At 37.3% G+C, this 22,886-nt stretch overlaps 1 protein-coding gene across 4 annotated transcripts in view; it reads right to left on the bottom strand.

Annotated features, from left to right (window-relative positions):
- The window catches only part of SSBP2 (single stranded DNA binding protein 2), a 191,100-nt gene that overhangs the window by 21,414 nt on the left and 146,800 nt on the right, over positions 1 to 22,886 (bottom strand). For 2 of the 4 annotated variants that reach the window (XM_054185299.1, XM_054185300.1), the window contains 7 exons: positions 21,314 to 21,381; positions 15,111 to 15,159; positions 13,167 to 13,202; positions 8,517 to 8,571; positions 5,277 to 5,347; positions 3,855 to 3,933; positions 770 to 798 (listed from right to left, as the gene is read on the bottom strand). In XM_054185299.1, the coding sequence (XP_054041274.1) occupies positions 770 to 798; positions 3,855 to 3,933; positions 5,277 to 5,347; positions 8,517 to 8,571; positions 13,167 to 13,202; positions 15,111 to 15,159; positions 21,314 to 21,381 (387 nt within the window). The remainder of the gene's footprint in view (positions 1 to 769; positions 799 to 3,854; positions 3,934 to 5,276; positions 5,348 to 8,516; positions 8,572 to 13,166; positions 13,203 to 15,110; positions 15,160 to 21,313; positions 21,382 to 22,886) is intronic. The other 2 variants (XM_054185301.1, XM_054185302.1) reach the window with 2 other exon arrangements.

Genomic DNA, 22,886 nt, shown 5'->3' with positions numbered 1-22,886 from the left:
TTTCTGCATTTATAGATCAAAAGCACGGAAGTGCAGGGAGATTGTTGTAGTGATATATTTATTAGTTTCAGTCATCTGATGATGCTGAGAACAAAACATAGTGTTTTGCAGGGGAGAGATTTATACCACTTTTTTAATACCAAATAAGCTCATTAATTCCTAAATTAATGACGATCACATATGTAGTAATGTTTTTTTATGTGAGAAGTGACACGTTCAAGCACAATATTATTTTCGTACATGTGAAACTCCTGCAGGTTAAAGTCACATTTATTTCCAACTATTTACTGGTTGTAATATCAAAACAGTGCTTCTTCTGAAACTACTTCTTAATCTAGCTTTTAGGAACTTATATTAATGATTAAGATATTAACACTGCCTTACAGAGGTGACAAAAGCAATCATGCAGTGCATAAAAGTAACATCCTAGTGACATTTTCCCAAATTTACATTTAACTAGAATTGATGGTTAGAACTAGATTAATTTGTCTTAACAGTAGGGAAGATTATAACATGATCAATCAGATTATGAACCAGATATAATTAATCACATTCATTAATACACATTATTATGCAGTAGGGAATGTCTACTTATACTCCCTATTGCTTATTTTGTTTTAAAATTTTCAATTAGTACCAATTCTGTCTGCATAGCCTCCAAAGAGTTGGCAAGCAGAAAATGTAGATACAAAGCTTTGCAACAGAGAAAAAGAAAGTATGTTTAGAGCGAAACATGCTAAAAATTCCAAATATTTGATTAAATACTCACTTTGGAAATACTGTCCATGTCTCCTGAGCCTTAAATTAAAATAGACAATTATTCAGTTAGTTTTGAGCTGAAGTTAATCTAAGAATTTTTTTTCATAGTAAATATATAGTGTAACAGCAATATTTTAAAACATAACCAACCACACGTCATCTCACTTCCTTCCCAATGTCTCTGTCAGTACATTTACAGTGGCATGGAGTAATGTTAGTCCTTTGACTGTGTACGCACCCAGTGCAGAAAGCGAGAATAGAATGAAGGACACACGTCTGATCTGTATCAGTTATTTGGACGGCATCCTTTCAGGACGAGACAGCCCAGCACAACTCAAGACACCGTGTATCTGAACCCCCTGTCCCATTAGCAACGGTAGGGTACAGGTAAGGCAATTAATTTGGGGTATGTCCACCTATGCGAATGCTTCAGCTTGAAAAAAAAAAAAAAGGCAAAATCACGGCTACCTAGTAAGAACTGATATTCGGGGGGAGGGGTGGGGTGGTAAAGACCACTATTATCACTAAGGTCACCTGGGAGGGTTTAATTTTCATTTCCGGGTCTTTGCTTCCAGAAGCAGAACCCTGCTACTGAAACTGGCTGAAATAACATCAACATTTGATGCATTACAAATACTGATGATGGCAGTATCTTTCAGAAGAAAGCAGATGATCCTGGGGACCAGAGTAACAGAAATCAAATAAAATTGAATATAATGAATGCAAGACTATTGAAAAGAATTTTCTTCACATGCCATTGCTCTCACTCAGGTAAAGCCAAGAATAAAGGAAATATAGTTTTAGGATGGATGTATCAAGAAAAGCATTTTTAGCAGCAACAGACAATAAACAATTCTGGTCACCTACTTTAAAGAAAGATAAGTTCTAGAAGAGTGCTGAATACAAAAGTAGAAGAGTATCAGAGAAAAACAATCAAGAAAATGGAGTTGTGGGAGGAGGCTGAAATAGCTTACTATACTTAGCCAGGCAAATTAAGGCTGAGAAGGAATATGATTTCTCTCTATAAATACATCACATACATAAATATTATGAAGAGTCATTTTGTCATAGGCCAAAGGGTAAAATTTGGTGGAAATCAGGAAAATCTTTCTAAGGGGCAGAGGTATGGACAGATACCCAATAGAAGGGCTGCGGTCAAAGGAGTTGGAGAAGTTCAAGATGGACTTTGACGAATTTATCCATCTGATTATGAGACACAGCTGCCTACTGCAGCATGGAAATGAATGCAGAAGATCGCTCCCAGCCCTCCTCTCCTAAAAGAACTCGGGTTCCAGTTTAGATACGAAGTCACCCGTAGAAAGCAGTCATCACTAATGTGACTAAGCACATCATCATTTTCACTAGAGAAAATAACTGACCAAATGCTAGGTACACGTAAAATCCTTCCGTAACTGTCTCAGTTTATTTTTTTTGTTTAGCTAAGAAATAATTCTAAGGCTACAGAAAGTGGCAGAAAAAGATGTGATTACCTTTTACACAGTTTTTAAATTATTTCAATGCAAAGTGCATCATTATTAATTAAAACAACAATCCATTTTACAATTGTAATACGTAAAGAAAGGCTGTAAAATCACAAGGTGTCCTTATGCAAAGTAATCTAGGAATCAGGAATGCTTTCCTAGAAAAAAAAGATAATTCTATTAGGAGATAGATGCCTACTGCTGAACTTTAATTGTTTGGAACATGTCTGCTAAATGAGGTTTGATGTCTTATTTTTTTTTCTCATCTTGTCACAGCCTCTTTGAATTTCTCCCTTCCTTTTACTTGTTTATACTTTCTTTTTCACTACCTCCAACTTTTGGGCTACAAGTGATAGACGTCCACACACTATGGCAGTAGAGACTTAAATGGTGTGGAGTTTAGGTCCGTGCCTGTGCTGGGAAGGTGACAGAGCTCTTCCTTGGGGACGGCAGCAAGGAGAACACTGGCAGCTCAGCTTCTGCCTGCACGACCTGTATCTAGCTCGCTTGGGTTTCTCCCCATGGAGGAAAATGAAAATGCTCCTCAGCCGGGGCTCCTCAGTTGGTAGTGCACCTTGCAGGCACCAACTCAGCTCCCAGATGTAAAGGAGAACCTTGCTGGCGGACAGGGGGGAATGGAAGAAGAGATCTGAAGCCTTTGCAGTCCTAGGTTCCCCCCTGTTGTTGCCAGCATGACCAACATCCCTTGGTGCAGAAGTGAAGAGTACAAGACAAGACCCGTATTCAGACCTACTAACCTCGTGTTAGGGCGTGAGCACAAATAAAAACAAGGTACTTGTTTACTTTGTGGGTATGGAAGAGGAAGGCATAAATGATATTTATTTAGCTTTGGCTTGTTGCCTACATCACTTCCAAGTGTCTATCATGCTTCCAGCAAAGAGTGAGAGCAAAGAGTTTGCTGTGGGACAGTCAGGAGACAAAGCAGTGTGCGTTTTGCAGAGTTGTGCACGGCTTCTCCCCTAGATACGAGTCCTTCAGAAATCATAGTGTCAAAAGTCCAGCAGTATGCTGTTCCTCCTGTGTGCCCCGACAAGAATTCTTTTGGGTGCATTAAAATTGGCACCTGTCTGAAGCTGCTAATGGGGATGGAGTAATAATACACTCAACAGATATATGGCTTAGTACAGAACAAATGAGGATATCAAAACATTGGGATAAAACCAGCTTAACACATACATCAAAATATGTAATAACTTACTTCCAGGTAACTGATAAGAACGTGCACCAGCACGTCACAATGACACCTTCCCAAGATTTTCGAAGAGGAAGACGGATAAATAAAAATGGTTCTTAAGCCTTCACCTCAACATTACTGCGATGGTATGCTTTTAGACTGGTCTTCATCAACTGGACTAAAACTACACTCTCTTATATGAATAAAATAACAGTATTTTTCTTTCAGAGGTGTACAATGTATGCCAATTCACATGCTTAAAAAGTACCTTAATACTACTTATTGATGTATATGCAGCTTTTTCAGTTTTTGAAAGATTTTTACATATAGTCTTCTGCATAACTCAGAAAACTCAGAGTCATAGAAAATGGCACTAGTCATTGAAAACTGACAATGTTCGTAATATTTACTATTATTACCTAATGATCCATTCATATGATGTGAATCCATTCCACCCAGTCCACTCATCGGTCCATCTGACCCTGGCCCCATTGGAAACTACAAAAGGATCAGACATTAAAAACTGGTGTTACTGTACAATTTTTCGTAGATAATCTAATAAAAATAAAATATTTCTCAGGAAAAAAAAAATAAAGGAAAAATGCACAGTCCTAGCTCTGAATGCGCAAGTCAAATGAAAGTCTTTCATGTGAAGACTGCAAAAACATCATTGCTTTTATTCACTTTTTCCAATAATGTCATGATTTTTCTTGATGACTTTTTTTTTTGTAATGATTTTTCAATGACTTCATGATTTTTGGAAACTCTCACCTCTGTAGGCTGGAAAATAACTCAGGACTAATTTATTATTTACTTCAACACTCTGTGTATGACTTTCAAACCTGCTAGTGCTGAAGCTAGCTCTACTGTCATTGAAGTTACAGGGAACTGTACAATTCTCTTCAATGAGTAAGCGATTAATTAACAGCTTTCAAACCTCACCCCATCCATACTGGCAGTGGGACTACTCCACGTTACCTTTGCAGCATGAGCAGGTTCTGTCCAATTTCAGGTATTAACCTTAAATTTAGCTCTTCAAAAACTTAAAAGACATTAACATTATAGGAAAATTTCGAAAATTCACTGCATGGTTTAGCAATATCTAAATAACTATATTTTAAAGTTCTACTGCCCGTTTTTCCAAAAGGCTGATAATATGGACCATGATTAAATGAAGTATGTTTGTAATCACAGAAATACAATAAAACTGAAGGCACAGAGAAAGATCAGTGAAGAAACCAGTTCTACCCAAGAATCCAGATTTCTGTCACCTCTAGAACTGCTGAAATTTAGGCTAAAATAGTCACAAGTTAACTATTTAATTAGGCAAATACTTCAATTCTATCAATAGGTTTCATTCTTAACATCCCATTTAGACAAACACGGAAGTTTGTTTCTTCTCAGGGACATTGATGTTATCCTTTTTTACAGAACGGCAGGGCAACATGATACTGGGTCACTCTAAACAATTTTTCTCCTCCCTTTTCAAGGGTAGATACTTTTTTATAACACAAGTTTGAATCCTGCAGAAACTAATGCTTAGTGGCAGCTCCTGGGGTGATGTCCTATCACACAGAAGTGTACTGCAGTGTGACAAACTAAGTCTAAGCAGAAGCTTCTAAGGTCTTTTCCATAAAGAAGAATATGGCCCAATCATAATTTTGTATGGATTGGCATGATTGATTTGGGAAACATTAAAAAGTATGTGGTGGGGGGAACCAACTGAAGCTTCACCAGTAAGAATGGAAAACTTAGTATTAATGATATGTGATGGCGATGTAGTGTTTGCATAGAAAAAGGCTGTACAATTCAAAGAAGGATATAACTAGATTCATATTTACATTGGGTCTGTTGGGTCCAGGTGGTACTGCATTCATTAAAGTGTACATGTTGTCTCCAGAGTTGGTTGAATCTGTAATAAGAGATTATTTTAAGTGCTAATATATACCTTTCAATAAAACTACTCATCTAATACATTTCCTGCCATTTCGTTCGTATTATTTCTGTCCCTGAATCACTGATACACAGCGGCAATATAATGGAAGATTTCATTCCCTTTCTATCTATTGCTACCACACAACACAGCTATGAAAAGAAATAATTGCAATGGTCCCTAAGTGACTACTTCTAGACTCTAGTTTTATGCACGACTGTTAAAAGGTTTATAAATCACCATGTATCTGTAACTATTTAATTCCATAAACCCTTTTTCCTGGAGTTCCAAATTATTTCACTCATCTTCAATATTCTCTATAAAGCAGGAGTTTCTTTCTTATCAATACTTCCTGTAATTTGTTTTCCATCTGTAATAAATGATAAATAGCCTCTCGCTATAGACACTGCAAGTTAGCAGAGTGAATGAAAATTTTTTATTCTCATTCATGTCACTCTTTGATTTTGGATATATCTAGCTATTCAGTGGAACACTGTGCAAAGATCCTTGCTCTAAGGACAGCTTTAACTGATGTATCTTCAAGGTACAGTGTGGTGCAATGCTTCAAAAAAAAACTAAGTCCAAAACCTATAAAGCCGTCCTAGCACAGCATGGTGCTTAAGCTCATACGTTCTGCCCAGGGTTTCACTTGGCCTTGCCAAACGTTGACACAGCTGTATTGCATCTCAGTCCCTTTCCTCCAATCAATGCTCATGAACCTTCAGAGCACCCCCAAAGTTGAAATGCAAGATTTAATTAACAAGACACACAGAAGACAACCCACACATCTCTTCTGGTTGAACTTAATAAACCGATGCCTAGGAATCATCAGTAGATACAAATTATTCATTCTGGTCCCCAGCTCATCCCCACTGCTAACACATGCAAAGTCTTAACACCCTTCATCAGTATCTGTAGGAAAGAGAAGGCAAAAAATGCAGCAAGACAGTAGACAAATTAGCCAAAAATCTTTCCCGAGGGAACTGGACAAGACATAGGCTATGTAATGTAAAAGGTTACTGAGAGGAGAACGACCTAAGGAAAGTCTAAATACATCCCTAAGGGGACTGCATGGTTAAAAAAAATATTGTCAACTCTGGAAAACCAGTACCTCCGCAGTATCTACAAAAAGAACAAATAATAGCTTAGTACTCTATACCTAGCTCCTCCAAAAGACCATTCCACCTCTTTGAACGAGAATTTTGAGATTAACACACCCACTGCTGAGCTGTAATTGCTTTTCCAAGACAAGGTGATGGGGGAATTTTGAGTCACAAGTAGTGAAAGCGAGAAAGCTGAGACCAGACTGAAATGCATTGGAACTGGGAATGTGGCCTGACCTCTCACAGGAATGTATTTTTACATTCACCGGCAGTTAAAACCAGTCTTTGTTTGTTCCTCAGTCTTTCTGAGACAGTTGTCCAAGCATTAATTAACCTGGGTGAATAAATAATTCTATTATATGCAGAGCCCTAAGTATCACTACAACATTCAAATACACTGTTCAAGGAGGAGGGGGAACAAAAACCTCTTAGCCTAAACTTATCAAAGTTAAATTAGCACATAAAAAGTTATTTTTAACATTCGATGAGGTAGGCAACAAGTTCTTCAACCACTAGATCTGTTGCAACACTTATCTCTAGCTCTCCCCATGTTCTGCTGGCTCATGTGAAAATACATATGGGCTAGCTGGGCCACGGGAACCCTCGGAGCTGGTTTCCCTCAGAGGCAAGTAAATACCTTTGCAGAATTCTCAGATGGCCCATTTCTAAGTGTTTTCATACTCTGGAAAAACAGAGTCTCAAAACATCTCTGAGTCTCTAACTGAAAACGGGAACAACTGTCAGCAGAAGCTTTATTGGAGCTGCACACAGACAGCCTAACGTGTGCCGTAAACTGCAGTACTGACTATTTTTAAAAGTGCGGGTTGTCCATAAGGTTGTTTTATGTTAAGAGAGACTCCTAATATTTAAGCGCCAGCTTGCACTAATTATCTTTTTCTCTAATGATATGAACAAGGAAGCCATACTCTTTGTCTCAGGTTGCATTTTTTAAAGCCCTGGAATTGTATTTAATGAAGATATTATATTGGTGCAAGAGGTTCTCATGGGCAGTAAGGAAAATTCCCTGTCCTGTTGTGCTGTAGAGGACAGGACAGGACATCCCTAAGGACTGAGGATGCTGTAACATCATTGAGATAAGCAAATCCCTCTTAGCTGGTGAAACTATGTTGCAAAGACAGATGTTGACCAAAGGGACTAGCCATTGAATACTGGGTTATAATACTGGGTTAGTTTCATTTTAGCAGACTTCTCATGATGTCCATGGGGAAGGACAGCATCCTCCACATCTTGCAGTTTCACCTTCATACCAGAATCTTTGCAGAACATTGGTGGAGGGAAATACTTCCATCTAGTTGATCATCTTTAAGCCTTGAGAAGCTAGCTAGCCGTCCTAAATCCTCCCATCCTCCTCCTTGGTTCCTCAAACCTCAGTAGCAATGTGGACAGTCTTTTATATGGCCAAAATCTCCATGTGGTCAGAGTTGCAAGATACAGACCATGCTACCGGGGGAAACAACGGGGCAGTTGAAGTTATGGGAACAGGTCACTGGTAGGACGTGACAATGGCTCCTCTGGGGCCTTTCTCCTCCATTGCAATACAGAGGAGAGGAACCTGTCCAGCATGACCCTGCTGTCAGTCAGATGACATAGCCGTGGGATGCAGCGCATCACTCAAGAGCCACGTGTTGGTCCGCTCTATCCCATAGGATAATACAGGGTACGTTTCACCAGATTTAGAAATCTCCTGTTTTCCACAGTGGTGGAATTGTCTCAAAATAACATTAGTAAAAGCAAATAAAAACTGTGACCTCTTTTGTTTTTATCTTGCTGTTGCAAGAAAAGATGGGCTCAAAAGCCAGAGAAATTAATTGCTCTGAACTGCAGAGATATAGTTCTTTGTATCTCTTCAACATAGCATGGAGAGAAAGAGAGTGAAAGAGCAGGAAAAAACCTGACACAGAAACTACAAATCTAATAATTTCTCATTAGCGGATTCTTCATGAAAATCTAAGTCCAAAAAATAAGTTTTGTATTTGCTAAAATGCCTTAATTATCTTCTATTATTTCTGAGTATGTTTCAATACCTGCAGGACTAGGCATGATAGGTGTTCCTGGTGGACCTCCACCTCCCGGAGGACCCTAGAGAGGGTAGAAGACATCAGTTAGCATGAAAGGAAAAAAGCATCGCAGTAAAAAATGAGCATAGTACAAATGAAAAAAAAGTATCGTGAATGTCATGAGTTACGCTGTTAAAAACATGCACATTTTCTGACAAGCTAGCGAAACAGCTCATCACAGATTAAGACAAGGTAATTGGTCAGCAAGCTCTAGCACAGACTTCTGACGTACGCAGGTATACAGACCCAAGAATATCCATTAGTCAATAACTGTGTGTCATGCTGTGAGTCAGACAAGAGAAGTACTTGGAGCAGGGCCTAAGACAATTACATTTCGTTCCCTCAACCTACTTTTATTACCACTGTTTTTCCAGCTGGCATTTCTGTTTTGTTGTACTCTGTACACAGTCAGTGTAGAGTAACCAATGTTTGCTAAGCACAAAATAAGGGGGTGTCCCATGGGGACACAAGAGCCTAATCACCTTAAGAAAGCTTTTTTTTTTTTTAGGCAGACTTGGCATCTCGATGCCGTAGGCTTCTTAATTCTACCCACCTAATATCCTACAATTTTTTAAAATAACATCTGGATATAACTTCTTCTCAAATTAATGACAAATGGATTTAAAAAGTCAGGATAATGCTGGGTGCAGTCTTATCACTTGCCTAGACTGCTAAATCAAAGACTAAAAAGTCAAAAAAAGCGACCATCAAGGAACATCCATTTACTTAGTTTTTTATTTTTGTGTTACGAATGTGTTTACGATTGGGAATTGCACGTAAACTGCTCTGGTTGCTAAACAAGCCTTTTCAGGTCCTTTAAGAATTTTTCCAAGACATTTGTTCTGAACATCCTAATCATTTAGTAAGAATAGAACCATAACTTCTTGCCCTATGTTTGCAGATCCACTAATATTTTTAAGTAACCAACTTCCAGTTTGATAAAAACGTCTGTGTCAATAAAAGTCAATAAATACTGACTTTCCATAATTAAAAATACACAGATTCCTAGCAACAGATGATTATTGTCATTGCCATATGCCTTCTTATATTTTTATCTCTTTTGTTATATTTTAAAATAGCAGATATACTGTTCCAGACAGGTGCATTCAGTAGCACTGAATATAAAGGTTTGGTTGTTCCAGTCTGCTTACAAGGACATTGCTGAGATTTGCTGTAATTCACTGAGATATTTTGGAAGGAGGTAGACAAGTCCTGGATTTAAAACAGTAGACAGTCTTTCTTAATGGCCTATTTAAAACAACATTTCTTACAAAGCATTTAGCAATAATATAAACATTATTTTCAGACAACCTAACTCTGTAACGTATTAGCTTTCTGAATGATACTGCTCCTCCCCGGGTTCGTACAAGTAAAATACTTGCAGAGGGAAGCATCTCTGTCTGCCAGCCACTGGTCAACTGTAGATTGTAGGTGAAACAGAAATCTTTTGCCCAGACACAGCAGCACGCCCCTGCAGTCAGTCAGCGTATATATGTATATATATATATATATATACACCTCTATGCCCTTATATGTGACCCCCCCTTCCAGTTCTTTATCTTGTGCTTCCCCTTGCTCGTGAACTAATCAAGGTCACTGAGTATCTTTTGTGGGAGAACAAAGGCTCGCTCCGCCGTGAAACGCACGGATCAGCTTATAAAAATCAAGGCATACTCACAACTTCGTTTCATGCTGCCAGCAGCCACATAGCTTTTTTCCCCTCCCAAATTACAATTGAATCAGTAACGAATGTGTTAGGATTGGGCTTGCCAAAACTGCTGGAAAGGCCTATTCAGCTGTCGTGGTTTGGGCTCAATGTCCTCAAACCAGGACATCGGCCCTCAGCAGTGAGACATTCCCCCATTACTGCTGTAGAGCTACAGACTCTAAATTCAAAGGGACCTTTGTATCACATATATGACCCTCTAGGCATCACAGGATATGACTTTTTATTCATGGATTTGTGCACTAAGCTCATTAACTTGATTTTTCCAGATTTATATATATTTTTCGGCATCACATAAAGAGGTGTAGAAACCACTAACTGGTCATTTATTAGAAAAGTTACTTATCTTCAATACTAACTTTTGCATCTAATTTTAAATTTGCATTTACTCTCATTGTTTGTGTATTTTCTTCTCTTAGAAAGACTCTCGGTATCAACTATTTTTGCTCTGAGAATATATTAATATGTAATGGAATTATTTCTCAAAAACTGTCTGATAAACTAACTAGACTAAGCTCTCAAAGCATGTAGTTCCACATCAAAAATCCTTTGGCTAAAAAGCTGTTTTAAGAGCTCCAGCCCACACTTTGCCCCCAGACGTGTCCTCTCTTGGAAGCTACTGCCCCCCGGTTTTGCTTATGTAGCTGTTTGTTCAACTGGAGTTCATGTGCTCCTTTTCCAAAATGTGGTTAGGCTTTCTGAAGCAACACCACTCTCTCATCATCAAACAAGACATGTACAAGCATTTAGGCTGGCAGAAGAAGATTTCAACCCTTGGCCCACCCCAGCAGCTCCACCACTACCCTCTGCTGGCGGCAGCCTCAGCTCTGCTTGGAGCTCCCTCTGTGAGTGTCCCTCTACCTAGTTTGGGTCACCTGAAGCGCTTCAGCAAGGACCTGGTTCTTTACACGCTTCAGTCAACTTCAGTTGTTTTGGATGAAGAGGGTCACTCCTCCAAGGAACTCCAGTGACAGACCTGAAGGAGTGGTAACCTTCAGCAGCTGAGTGGGGATGAGGAATTAGGCACCTTCCCACTGGCACAGCTGGAGTTCACAGCGCACATCTGACCAAAGCCTCAGGCATTTTCCTCAATACTTAACTCTTTTGTGTGCTTATTCTTGCATCTTTGCATATCTATTGATTTCCCTACAATGCTGCAAATTAGATGCAACTTTCCAGCATCAGTCCCATCATTGTCACTGAAAGAGGTAAAATCACCTCTTTACTCTTACTCCTTCTCTATCTATACACTGAAATACAGTGATGCCCTCTTTTGGCCAAGTGATTTGTCTTGAAGACCTTTGGCTTGATGTGAGTACACCGAGAGAGTCTTCTACTATAGCTTGCATTGCACTTAGGTTTGCTTCATTCAAATAATTTTCTATAGCATCTCCTTTTCTAGTTTCTCAGGACTTCATACTTTCAAAAAACGAGAACACAAAGTCAAATATTCAAAAAAATTCTTCAAAATCTGCAACAATAATTGATCACTACTGTCTAGGGCAAACTCAACAAAACCTCTTCCCAGCAGAGAGAACTTTATGAAGTTCTTCATGAAAAGAAATGGTTTGCAGATCAGCAGATTTAGACTGTTTCCACTAAACACGTGGCAAAATGAGTACTACAGTTATGGACACTTCTGAGAATCATAACCTTTCTCACAGCTAATTGTCTAAATAAAAGACAAAAGAAATTGCTTTTATCTGAACAAAAACAAAGTCGTCCTTTAACTCATCCTTCAGCTTTAGCTCTGCAGGATCGTCTCTCTTACGAAGACTGAAAAGTAAGAGAAACCTATAAGCAGCACAAACAGATGAAAAATCAAGGGTTTATTGTCCTCAAGGTGAAGGACCTGCTATTCCCACATTCTGAAATAGTTGCAGTTTTTATGTTTGTTTAAGCCAATGCCCTGCAGTTACCTAATCTTCAGGTGATAAAACACAAAAGATCAAAAGAAAAGGCTACCGAAACTTGACCAACCAACAGAAATTTGGAATCCAACATATGTATATACATAAAATTCTCCCTTGTTACCCTGTGACACCAGTAGCAAGCATGTGGCAAAAACAGATGAAACAATATGCCTCAGAACAGTACATCAGAAGTACAAATAATCCAAGCACAACAATAACGACAAAGAGCCTAAAAAGATAAAAAATGTTAAACTCTTGGGATAGAGACAAAACCCCAGCAGTATATTCTCCAACAAAAAACATTTTGTTGATAGGTAAAGTGTATTTGTTAAATTCCAGAGAAAGGGCCAGCATTTCGTGTTCTTTTGAGTGACAGGTCAATGCTGGACCTATTACAAAGTTTTAACTATTTCATTCTAAAGTACAGACTAAGAAAAAAACAATGATACCAACTAATCCATCATCAGTTAAGACAATGTCTGTAAAATGAAGACATAACAGAGCATGGAGAAAGAAAGAGTTTTCAGGTCTCCAGAAGGTAATTATAAGAATAAAAGTCTCCCTTAAAATGTTAGCTGTAAGGACCCACTTATATATCTTTTGGGAGATAAAAGCTTGTTCTAATTCTTCAAATATTTTTTTTTATGATGAAGTTCAGAAATTCGTACACAAAATTGTGTTACTCAGAAAGCTGTGGATTCTTGTCCTTTATTATTGGAGACAATACATTGTATTGGTTATACAAATGTTTGCTGAAATAAAACAGCACTCAGGGCAATTTTGACCAGACCGATAATGATTCTAGTAATGAACATCAACATATGCACCACAACCGGCAGAAAAAACCCTACATGCAGATCAGATGTTCAGTTCTCAACCAATACACAAGGGTTCTTCTTAACATCTGGACAGCTATTTCTTTGCCTAAATAAAATGTAACATCTATTCTAAAAAGCAAACACACACAAGTGTACTTACTACATAGTTCCCAGGAGATGCTGAGGAGTAAGGTATCTGTAATATCAACAGAAACAAAACAGTCATTTCTTCTGCAGTGAAATGGAGTCTATATCTACATCTATGTACAGTTCCAGGTTAACATGTTTGTTTAATTTATTTCAAAGACACAGTTAAGGGTTACGGGAAAATATTTCTTGCCAAACACAAACACCTCTTCTTTTCAACAACTTGTCGTTGTAAGTATGTTCAATTCCAAAACTAGCAATACAGGCTCAGCCCACATTTAATACCCAATATTTCAAACAAAAATACTTCCATTTAAGATTACTGTGCCCTGTTATCCACTCCAATGAAATCAGTATGAATAACATAATTCACACATTTAAATGTCTATAGGCTGAGGCCTAATATCTGATCTCTATTTTTTCATAATACCTGAAGCATGCATTTTTAACAGCCAGCCTCAGTTTTTTAAGATACTAAATGCAAGCTCTAGTACCAACCCAGTTCTTGCATCTACTACTACGGTCCTTTTATTCTTATTGCAGGATGCACAATAAGCTCTGTAAAGATCTGCAGTCTATCGTAAAAGGTTAAGCTATAAGATTATTAAGGTAATATGCTTTATAAGGTTTATAAACTTAAGCAGCACATACTTGCATTTAAGTCAATAAGACTTCAGGATCATCGCAAGCACAGACTGAATCTGTATGTTCTTATATATACTTAATCTTGATTAAAATCTTGACCATAAAAGGAAAAGCAACTCTCATATCTTTCACCCTAGAAGATACTAATTTTCATTTCTTTGCATTATTATTTTTTTTTCTTTAAAGAAAGGACAGTGTTCTATTTTAATTTAAAATTCAATTGTGGTATTTGTTACAGAGGGTATCTGGTGAAATCCAGCTGCCTGTGAACAATCCAGTCTTCTTTATGATATCCTTTGCAATTACTCTCTTTAAAGGAGCACGGAGCAATGCTATTTTAGGAGGATGGGGTAAGAAGTAAGCATCTTACATGATTGTAGACAACTTGTCATGCAGCTCATTTTTACAAATACATCTATTACTGGATTCTCAATTAATTTCATAGAATGAAAATATTTCAACTCCCAGTTGAAAAATACCCTAACATCCGTTTTAGTTGAGGACACGCAAAAGTAAACCGAGGAAGAGTTTCAGCTCTTTTCTTCCCCAACTGTCATTAGTAGAATTAAAAAATCCAAATTGGTAACAACAGAAAGAACCAGGCTAGTCTGTTAAGCCAGATCCATTTTACCCAACTGCAAGTGCCAAAAAGGGACACCTTTTTATACTAATGATGTATGACCACTGAATGAAAATGAAAACTTTACTTTTGCGTTTTCTGAAGAAATACCAGATGTGTTGTTCTTGTGGGACGCCCCACTGACCTCCTCTTCCTTCTAGCTGCTATCAGACTACCTCATTTTGTAGTTGTTGCAATGAAATGCAATAGAGTGCACTGCTTTTTACAAAAAGCATATGAAATGGCTGATGTCTTGCAAGCAATTGCTCTACGACTCCATGTTCCCTAGTTAAGAGCAGCAAACGTGCTTTTGTTATGTATGTATCTTAACAAGCTGTGATTTTTGTAGAGCTTGCTGGCCAGACAGTGTTGACCTAACTCACCTTACTTGCACTATGGGAAGATAAAATGTATTTTAAATATATCCCTTTGTGTTAAGGAAGTGCTGTAACTGATGCAAAGACGCAGAGCTGTTGTGTGATTATGAAAAGAGCTGGGTATGTGCAGGTCAATGAGCTCTCTGTTCAGATATGCTCCTCACTGAACCTGCTCTGCATTAGGGTTACGGGGAAAAATATAAAGCATGCCGTAGTTTATTTGTTGAAGGAAGTGGAATTTTGTTCCTGGTGTACTGATGAGAAATATTTTCCTAAATATAAGATGATGTCTAACATATTTTAAATATTAACTTACAGAATTGGCATTGGTTGGGTTTGGCCAAGGTCTACCACCACCAGGACCCCTGTAACAGAAGACGAAAGATGAGACACAGAACAATCCCCATCTTCTGAGCAGCTCTGAGGAAGCAAATCAAAATAATCTGTTTCCAGAGTAAGGAATAAGATGGCTTTTTTTCAAATTAAAGTGTGATTATAAACTGTAACTACACCAAGTTATAAAGCTATAGCAAAATTCTCAATCATTGCATTGTCATTTAATCAGTTTATGAGTTGATTCAAGATAATTTATGTATTATTACAACCCAGCCACTCACATTTGAGACACTTTGGTTCCTGACTCATTCTGGTACTTCTGTACTCTTCAGGACAGGAGCTGCCAGAATGGGACCATCAGGAGTCCTTCCCCAGTAGCCACACTGCACAGTTTTTCATCGGTCCCAAACACTTGCAAATTTAGGAAGTGCCAGATATTCCCCTTTTATATTCTCAACAGAACAATTTGAAAGACATTGCAAATTTGTGTCTGGGGAAGTGCCTGCCTTCTTTTCAGGGTGAATTTAACTCTATGTAACACAGACACAACATTTTAACACGGCACAGCAGTTTTACAAAAGTAAAAAACAAGTTCACAAACTCTTTAAGTTCTCATGAGAAGTGTTTTTCCGTGTATTCTGTTAACTTTTTTTAAAAATATATGGAGAAAGTATTACACTTTCCACAGAAGTCTACTTACAGTATAGAGAAAGGCAGAAAGGTACTAAAATATAAGTGTAACCTCAGTCATAGGAACAGCACTCTTGCTTACACAATGAAGAATTGAGGATGCGTGCATTTACTGAGTATGGATCGAGAATACTGCAAGTATAGTAAGGTTTCATTAGTGAAAGTGATGCTAGTACTTTATAAATTTTTTGGGAAAACCTTTTTTTTAAAAGAACGAGCCATAGAAAGAATGTTGCTATAACCCGTATCTGATAAGAACAACAATAAAAAATCTCATGTATTAAAAATTGAAAACATGCCACTTTATACATAGACTTTAAACATACGTTTAGATATGTATCTAAAACCAGTTTGCTACTTGACTAGGGCTACATTATCTCCACGGAAGTCACAGAAACATGACATTTTTCACACAGCAGGCAAAATGGAAATTTCAAACTTTTCAGACATTGTCGTTACACGTGGCCCAAATGGTGTACGCATGATTAAGTGGCAGCTCCCCAGCAGGGGGGACAAGAGCGTTTCACAGGCAGAAAACCTGTTTGATAAAGCAAACTCAAGGAGACATCAGAGGGGTACTAAAAGCAGAAGGGAATGGGGAAAGGAAAAAAGGAAAAAACGTCCAGATAGAGCACATTTTTCTCAGAACTCTTGCTGTTATTTTATGTTTCTCACTCCTAGCTGAGTTCAGAAACATAGTTTGGTGGTTAGGCTTCGTCTTTTAAGAGTCCTGATGGAACTAAGCCATATGGGAGGTAAAATGTCCATGTTTACAGTCACAACATCTCAATAACCATAATTATTCCTGGGAGCATTAAGAACTCCTAGTTATTTATAAATAAGACAAAATCACTTTTTGAAGGCCCTGACAACTGAGAAGCAGAGCAGATGACAAAATTTTCACATTTAAAATGGCATTTTGGCCTCATTAGCTTTAGAAAAGCAACATTAGCCACCACAGCTTACCAGACATGGGAGAGTGATTTAAATATAGAGAAGAAAGCAGGCTTTATTAATGAGTTCAGGAAGTTTTCTATCTACTTTTAAGTCTTGCAAAACTATAAACTATTAAGCAGATATGATGCCGAAGGGATTTAATATTGAATCTTTTTTTTATTATTATTACATTGTTGATGAAACTATAAAGAAATTAGCTCAAACAATCAACTGAAATGAATCAAGTGAAAATTGATGTATGTCTGTTGACACTATTTTTGGAAGGTTGGAAAACAGGAATGTAGGTGAGTATTTGCTGCTTTAAGAAGAGAGGAGGCAAAGCAAGGAAAAGGGACTGACAGTACTTGTGCTCCTCAGGTCAAATATTCAGCAATTTCTCCTCTGATAATGATTAACAAGGTAAAATATGTGGTGTTCTGGTTTGTTGTTTTTTTTTTTCCAAAAAGTTGCTCTTTTTCCTACTTTCGTTTATTGGATCCTCTTTTTCAGAGAAATCAGGAATATTTGTAACAACACTGGAAGCCTGTTTTCATGCCAAAACCCTGCACTTGTCTGTGTGACATTAAGTAATAAAAATGTATCTAGTGAACAGCATTAAATGGAAAATAGCTGTGACGACACTGCAGATTACTCTGAACTACAGAGGTATTAAAAAGCCGACTCAGATATACGATCGGTTTAAGCCACAGCAATGTGGAAATTTAGACAGGCCTTATGAGGAGACGGGGAAACTCACCTTTCATCTAAAAAGCTGTTCGAATTTGCAAATTTACTGGAAGCTATGGACAGCTCTAAGTATAGACTTAGAAAACACTCTAGCAGATTCTGCTGGAAAGCCATATGGTTTTTGTGGAGCCAAATGTTGTTAGCTTATAAAACACACATAAAAAAAAGCTACCTGCAATTTTTTTCAATGCAGTGCAAGCAGGTTTTTTGCCCTTTATTAAATGTTTATTTTGGAAGCATCAACAGAGTCATAAAACATTATTTTGAATGTACCAATTCCAAAATAAAGTAATTTACGAAGTATCTATCGTTATGACTAATTACTGCTGCATTTTATCCTTAAAGTTAGTCCTATAGTGTTGATCCTACTACTTGAAAAAATAAAGTCTAAAATTTCCATTTCCCAAGGGGCAAATATATTCAATCAGGAAATTAAACATCTAGAACACACGTTTGTGAATTGAAGTTAAAAAACAAACTCACTTTTTTTTTTCTTTTCAGGCATGACTGAGATATTCTTAGCACTTGAAACCACACTGCAGGTCACACAGGCCATTAAAAAGTGCCAGTGAAATGTAACACTGCTCCCCAAAATTTGCCATTTTGTTCCAAAGAGGGTATTTTCCCACAAAGAAAGAAAATCTTACTAAAAATGGCTACACCAAGTTTCAACTTAAAACCTTATAGCTAAAATAATTTTGTAGAAGAACATAGGATATGTATCAGCTGTTTCAAACAGTAATCTGAATGGCATTAGTTATGATGGAGCAGGCAATTATTTAGCAGTATTATATTTATGGAGTACATGCTCCTGGACCGAAAGACTGTCTACAAGTTCTCAGCTGGTTGTTGCCATTTTTGACAACAGAGAACACTTTTCATCCAGAAAAATGTAAAATTATATTTGGCTGATATTCTGCTCTTAATCAAAACAGCTTCCTTTCGCGCTTTCCAAGGAGAAAAAGCTGGATTTAAAATGACAACTGTTTTTGTAGAGTACACATTTTTATATTTTAACTTTGCCAAAAATCCAAAAACATTGACTAGAACACTGAAAAATTTTCATGTAAGAAAAAGATATGGCTATGTAAAGACAAATGTACACTACTATAAGCCTTGCGTATAGTTACCCTGTTTCCTAGGAATGTAAGTAGACTAAATGATTTACACCGTGCATTAGATGAGTTGTAAGGGATAATACAAAGAATGCATTCAACACAGCTGGGTCTGTCTATTGCCACTGCCCGCAGGTTATCCTCGGATGCACCCCGACTGATCCTGAATGCTATAATTGACCAGAAAACAAGTCTTCAGTGAGATTTCGGTATAAGGACAACTTTGACAGCAGCAACTTTACTGTAAGAAAAAACTCTGATGTCCTGCAAATACAATTAAAAGAAACCCAGACCATAGTAACTCCTTTGTGTTTCTTTTGATCAGTATACGTCACTCCATTGACAGAGGAGAAGAATTACTCAGTTTGATGGTAAAAAAATTATTCATGTTGTAAGGCATGCAATAATGGAGCTCCTTATAATGGTCTGTGATTCAGCATGTAACACAGGCCAGGATATGCTACAGCGTAATATTCCAGTACTAGCACTTTGGAGTCTGGCCTTTAAAGTGAATTATAATAAGCAAAGGGACAGTATGAATTCTTGTTCAAAACCAAGACTAAGTACTCTGTTCCCACTTTCAGCTAAACTGGAGTAAAGATGAGTTTGTAAGAAATGTAAAGGAGTGCAGTATATGCCTGGTAAGACATGGAGACAGCTACGGCTACCTGCTTCATAATTACTGCTTTACACCTTGTTCTTCTCAGCAGATCACGCACTGTATCAAAGCCCATGAATATCCCAAGTAAAGGACTCTACTTCATGGTGTTCCCTTCAAGAGGACATACAAGTCCAAAGGAAAATGTACTTCTCACACCACTGAATTAAAACATCATCTATGTACGTCTACCGGCTCAAGATGAAATGTGCTTATTAAATGCTGCAATATGGAAATGCTACTATTTCAGCCCATAGCCATCTCTCTTTCTGGCAGACCAGGAATTCTTTTTGTCATCCAGGAATGTGTTTTCTTATTTTCCCTATGCAAACTCTCATTTATGTGGATAAGCAGCCTCAAAATATCTTATACCTAGCCTGAATTTTAATTTTACAGTATTTTATTTTAGAAAGTTCATTTTCTTTTCTTATAATTAAATCCTCTCCTGACGACAATTTATGTAGTGCTTATATTATACTCGCACTGAATTTCAAATATCTACATTTTTTTTCTACATAAATTTTATTTAAAAGAAGAAATGCCTACCCTTGGGAAGGTTCCTAGTATTGTCTTAAGTCCAATACATGATGTCTATGATAGAGTAACACCCAACTTTAGATTTTATTTGTGTCAAGAATTCAAGGTATGTCTGGAAATTAGAAGAAAGTAAGGCTATGGTGGATTAGATACTTTTTAAATGGTATTATCTATCTCAATACTTCTTTTTCAGGTTGGCAACTCTTTACTTGAAAAGAAAATTATCATCTCTGGTTTATGTTTCCTACAAAAATAGGAGTAAAAACGGGTATCTACAACGTAACAATAACAACCGTATATAAATCTTGACTGTGTTTTCTGTGTTGATCCGCTGAAAACCTGTTCTTGAAAGACAAAGGTGTAAAACGAGTAAGAAAAGATGTTCTCTACTTTTGGTTGTAAAATCATTCTAGTGTCTTAATAGCTTGACCACCATGATACCTTCTGTGACCACTCAAGGACTGCAAAATGGTGGTTATGAAAAAATGTACAAACTTCAGCAGAGGTACAGCCAAAATACAAGAATAGCTTGATAATCTCTGGTTGTGTTACAACAGAGATAACCATAGCAAGCCCCTTAAAATCTGTGAATCTCTTAATAGAGAAATCTAAATACAAGGAGCACCTTACTTTCTTCCAGGCTTGCTAATCAAATAAGCAACTCCAAGCAAGCAAAAGCTTTATCTATCTAAAGTGCAGAAGATTCCTCATATTGGGTCACCTGCCATGCTAAAATCCTAAGGTTAAATCTAGTCTACTCTAGATAGAGTAATTTTACATCTGAAATTTCTCTACACCCTTAGAAGAGTGGGTTGTCTACAGGTATGAAGGGCGTAATACACTTCCATGACTAAACCCATGCCTAGAATAAATCCGCATAGCTTAACCGAACTCAGCCTGTATCAATTTTTACTAAATGACGATCCAGTCCCAGAAAACCTTACACTCGTATCTGTAATACCCTTCTACCTGTTCAGAGTGGGAATAAATGTAGTTATGGAAATAAAAACAACAACAGAGAATCATCCACACTTCTTCTTTCAAATGTCTTTTTTTGTAAATAGTTCTAGACAATGGTTTAATGTTTCTAAAATTAAGTACTTCTTTGCTTTGCAGAAAAGAACGACACTCGTACCATTCTTTACAAAATGTTTAACCAGTATCATAAAAAAATAAATGTAAATAATGTATTTTTTAAAAAAAAATGCATACAAGGATATATCAGTGACTGTACTGACAAATTATTCCCAATGTTTGAACTTTGACCTGTGAAAGAAAGTGAGGACTTGTACAGACTTGTAGGGACAGCAAAGGCGCCTGTAAGATGCATGCATAAGAAGGAAACTGGTGTGGATTCGCTTTCTAAAATTGCAGTTGTTAGACATCAAAGCATGTTACTTATCATAGCATGTTCTCCCTTGTCATATGTATCGCAAATGTTACTTCTACAATGAAATAATGACTTTTCTAAATATTATAAGATTTTAATATTGTGCTTACATGTTCATTCCAGGCATCCCCGGGCCACCTAAAGCATTCAGTGGGGGTCTCATTGCACCTCCATAGTTCTGCAATGATAACCAAGGGTCAGACTACCACAAAACAAAAAAACAAAACCAAAGAGGAGGGGGAAAGAAAGGACAGCAGGTTAATGATATCCCTACACAACTGCTGACTGGATAGGCCAATGTAATTCATTCTTTCAGGAGTTTCCATTGTTGACTTAAAAAAACAATATTGTTAACCCCAAGGAGAAAGAATTACAAACAATACAAGTAGAATAAGAATACTTAAAACATCAACTGTTTCAAACAATACAAGTAGAATAAGAATACTCAAAACATCAACTGTTTCAGGAGGAATTATTTACACATACAGACATCAAGTCAATGGCCAGCAAGGGGCAGGTTTTATAATGTATTCAACTTTCATATCAAGGGAGCTCATTCAAAATTAGAAACCTGTACTTAGATTCTAAGATTTCTACATCATGGAATTTAAATAGAATTATTTTAATTAGATTTTGTTAGGATATTAATAAATGCTTGTATAAAATTACACCATGTGATATCACATTTATAACATACAGCATAACCATTACATTTCTAATCAGTCAATTCTAGTAAGTCTATGGTAACTAATATGAAAATTATTTGATAAGATAACGAATGTCATAGCAATGCTAACAAATGGAATTGCCCAATGCCTATAAAATTCGAGTTTGTGCTTTGATATGACAAAAGTTTAAGTGTGCTATTTACAAGAAAAACAAACTTCTACGTATTTTTATTCAGAGGGATACAAGCAGAACAGTTTATCTCACCTGACAATCATAACACACTCCCTACTCCCTAGTCTGTGCTAATCCTGATACATTTTTCGGATATTTTAAAAGAACGGATAATAGTAAGTTCCCTAAAATGAAGAGCTGCACATTTTGGAAGGAGGTGGGGACGAAGAAGCAATTTACTTAAAAAAAAGTTTAGTTCACTGTTGTGGTCTGTTTTCCAAGAATAAAACTAACACACTCTATTTCACATACAGTATATTACAGACTACATAAACTATATGACTCAGGCTTGTGGGTGTTCTCTATATTGGTCTGATTCACCAAACCATGTAAACATGAAGTCATGAATACATGGGAGAAACACAGCAGTGATTCTGAAAGCGTGGGTCTGGTGCTGTTTATACCTTTAGTGGTAGGACATATCAGTTATCTAGAACTTATCTAGAACCAGGAGAGGCGCTTCTGTTGCTGCTAACAAAAACTCCAAACTTAAAACTTTCTTCATTGTTAACACTCCCTAAAGTGTCCCACAGACAGCTGGTTTGCACGAATACGTCCAGGGGCTGCGCACAGATGTCCTCCTCCAGACCCAACAGTGCCAGCTGAAGACAGTTTTATCCACAGCTGCTGGTCATCAATCACTGCTCATTCCTGCCTTTTTGTGTGCAGCCAGCAGACCGATTGGTGTGCACGCTTAGGCAAAAGTGAGCCAGATTATCTCAAACCCCCTCTTTGACCTAAGTTATCCTAGACAATTTTGCCTGAGCAACTCCTCTGTCAGAA

This window comes from Rissa tridactyla, chromosome Z, assembly GCF_028500815.1.
Source record: "Rissa tridactyla isolate bRisTri1 chromosome Z, bRisTri1.patW.cur.20221130, whole genome shotgun sequence".
NCBI lineage: Eukaryota > Metazoa > Chordata > Aves > Charadriiformes > Laridae > Rissa > Rissa tridactyla.
This window is presented reverse-complemented; position numbering and strand designations above follow the sequence as displayed.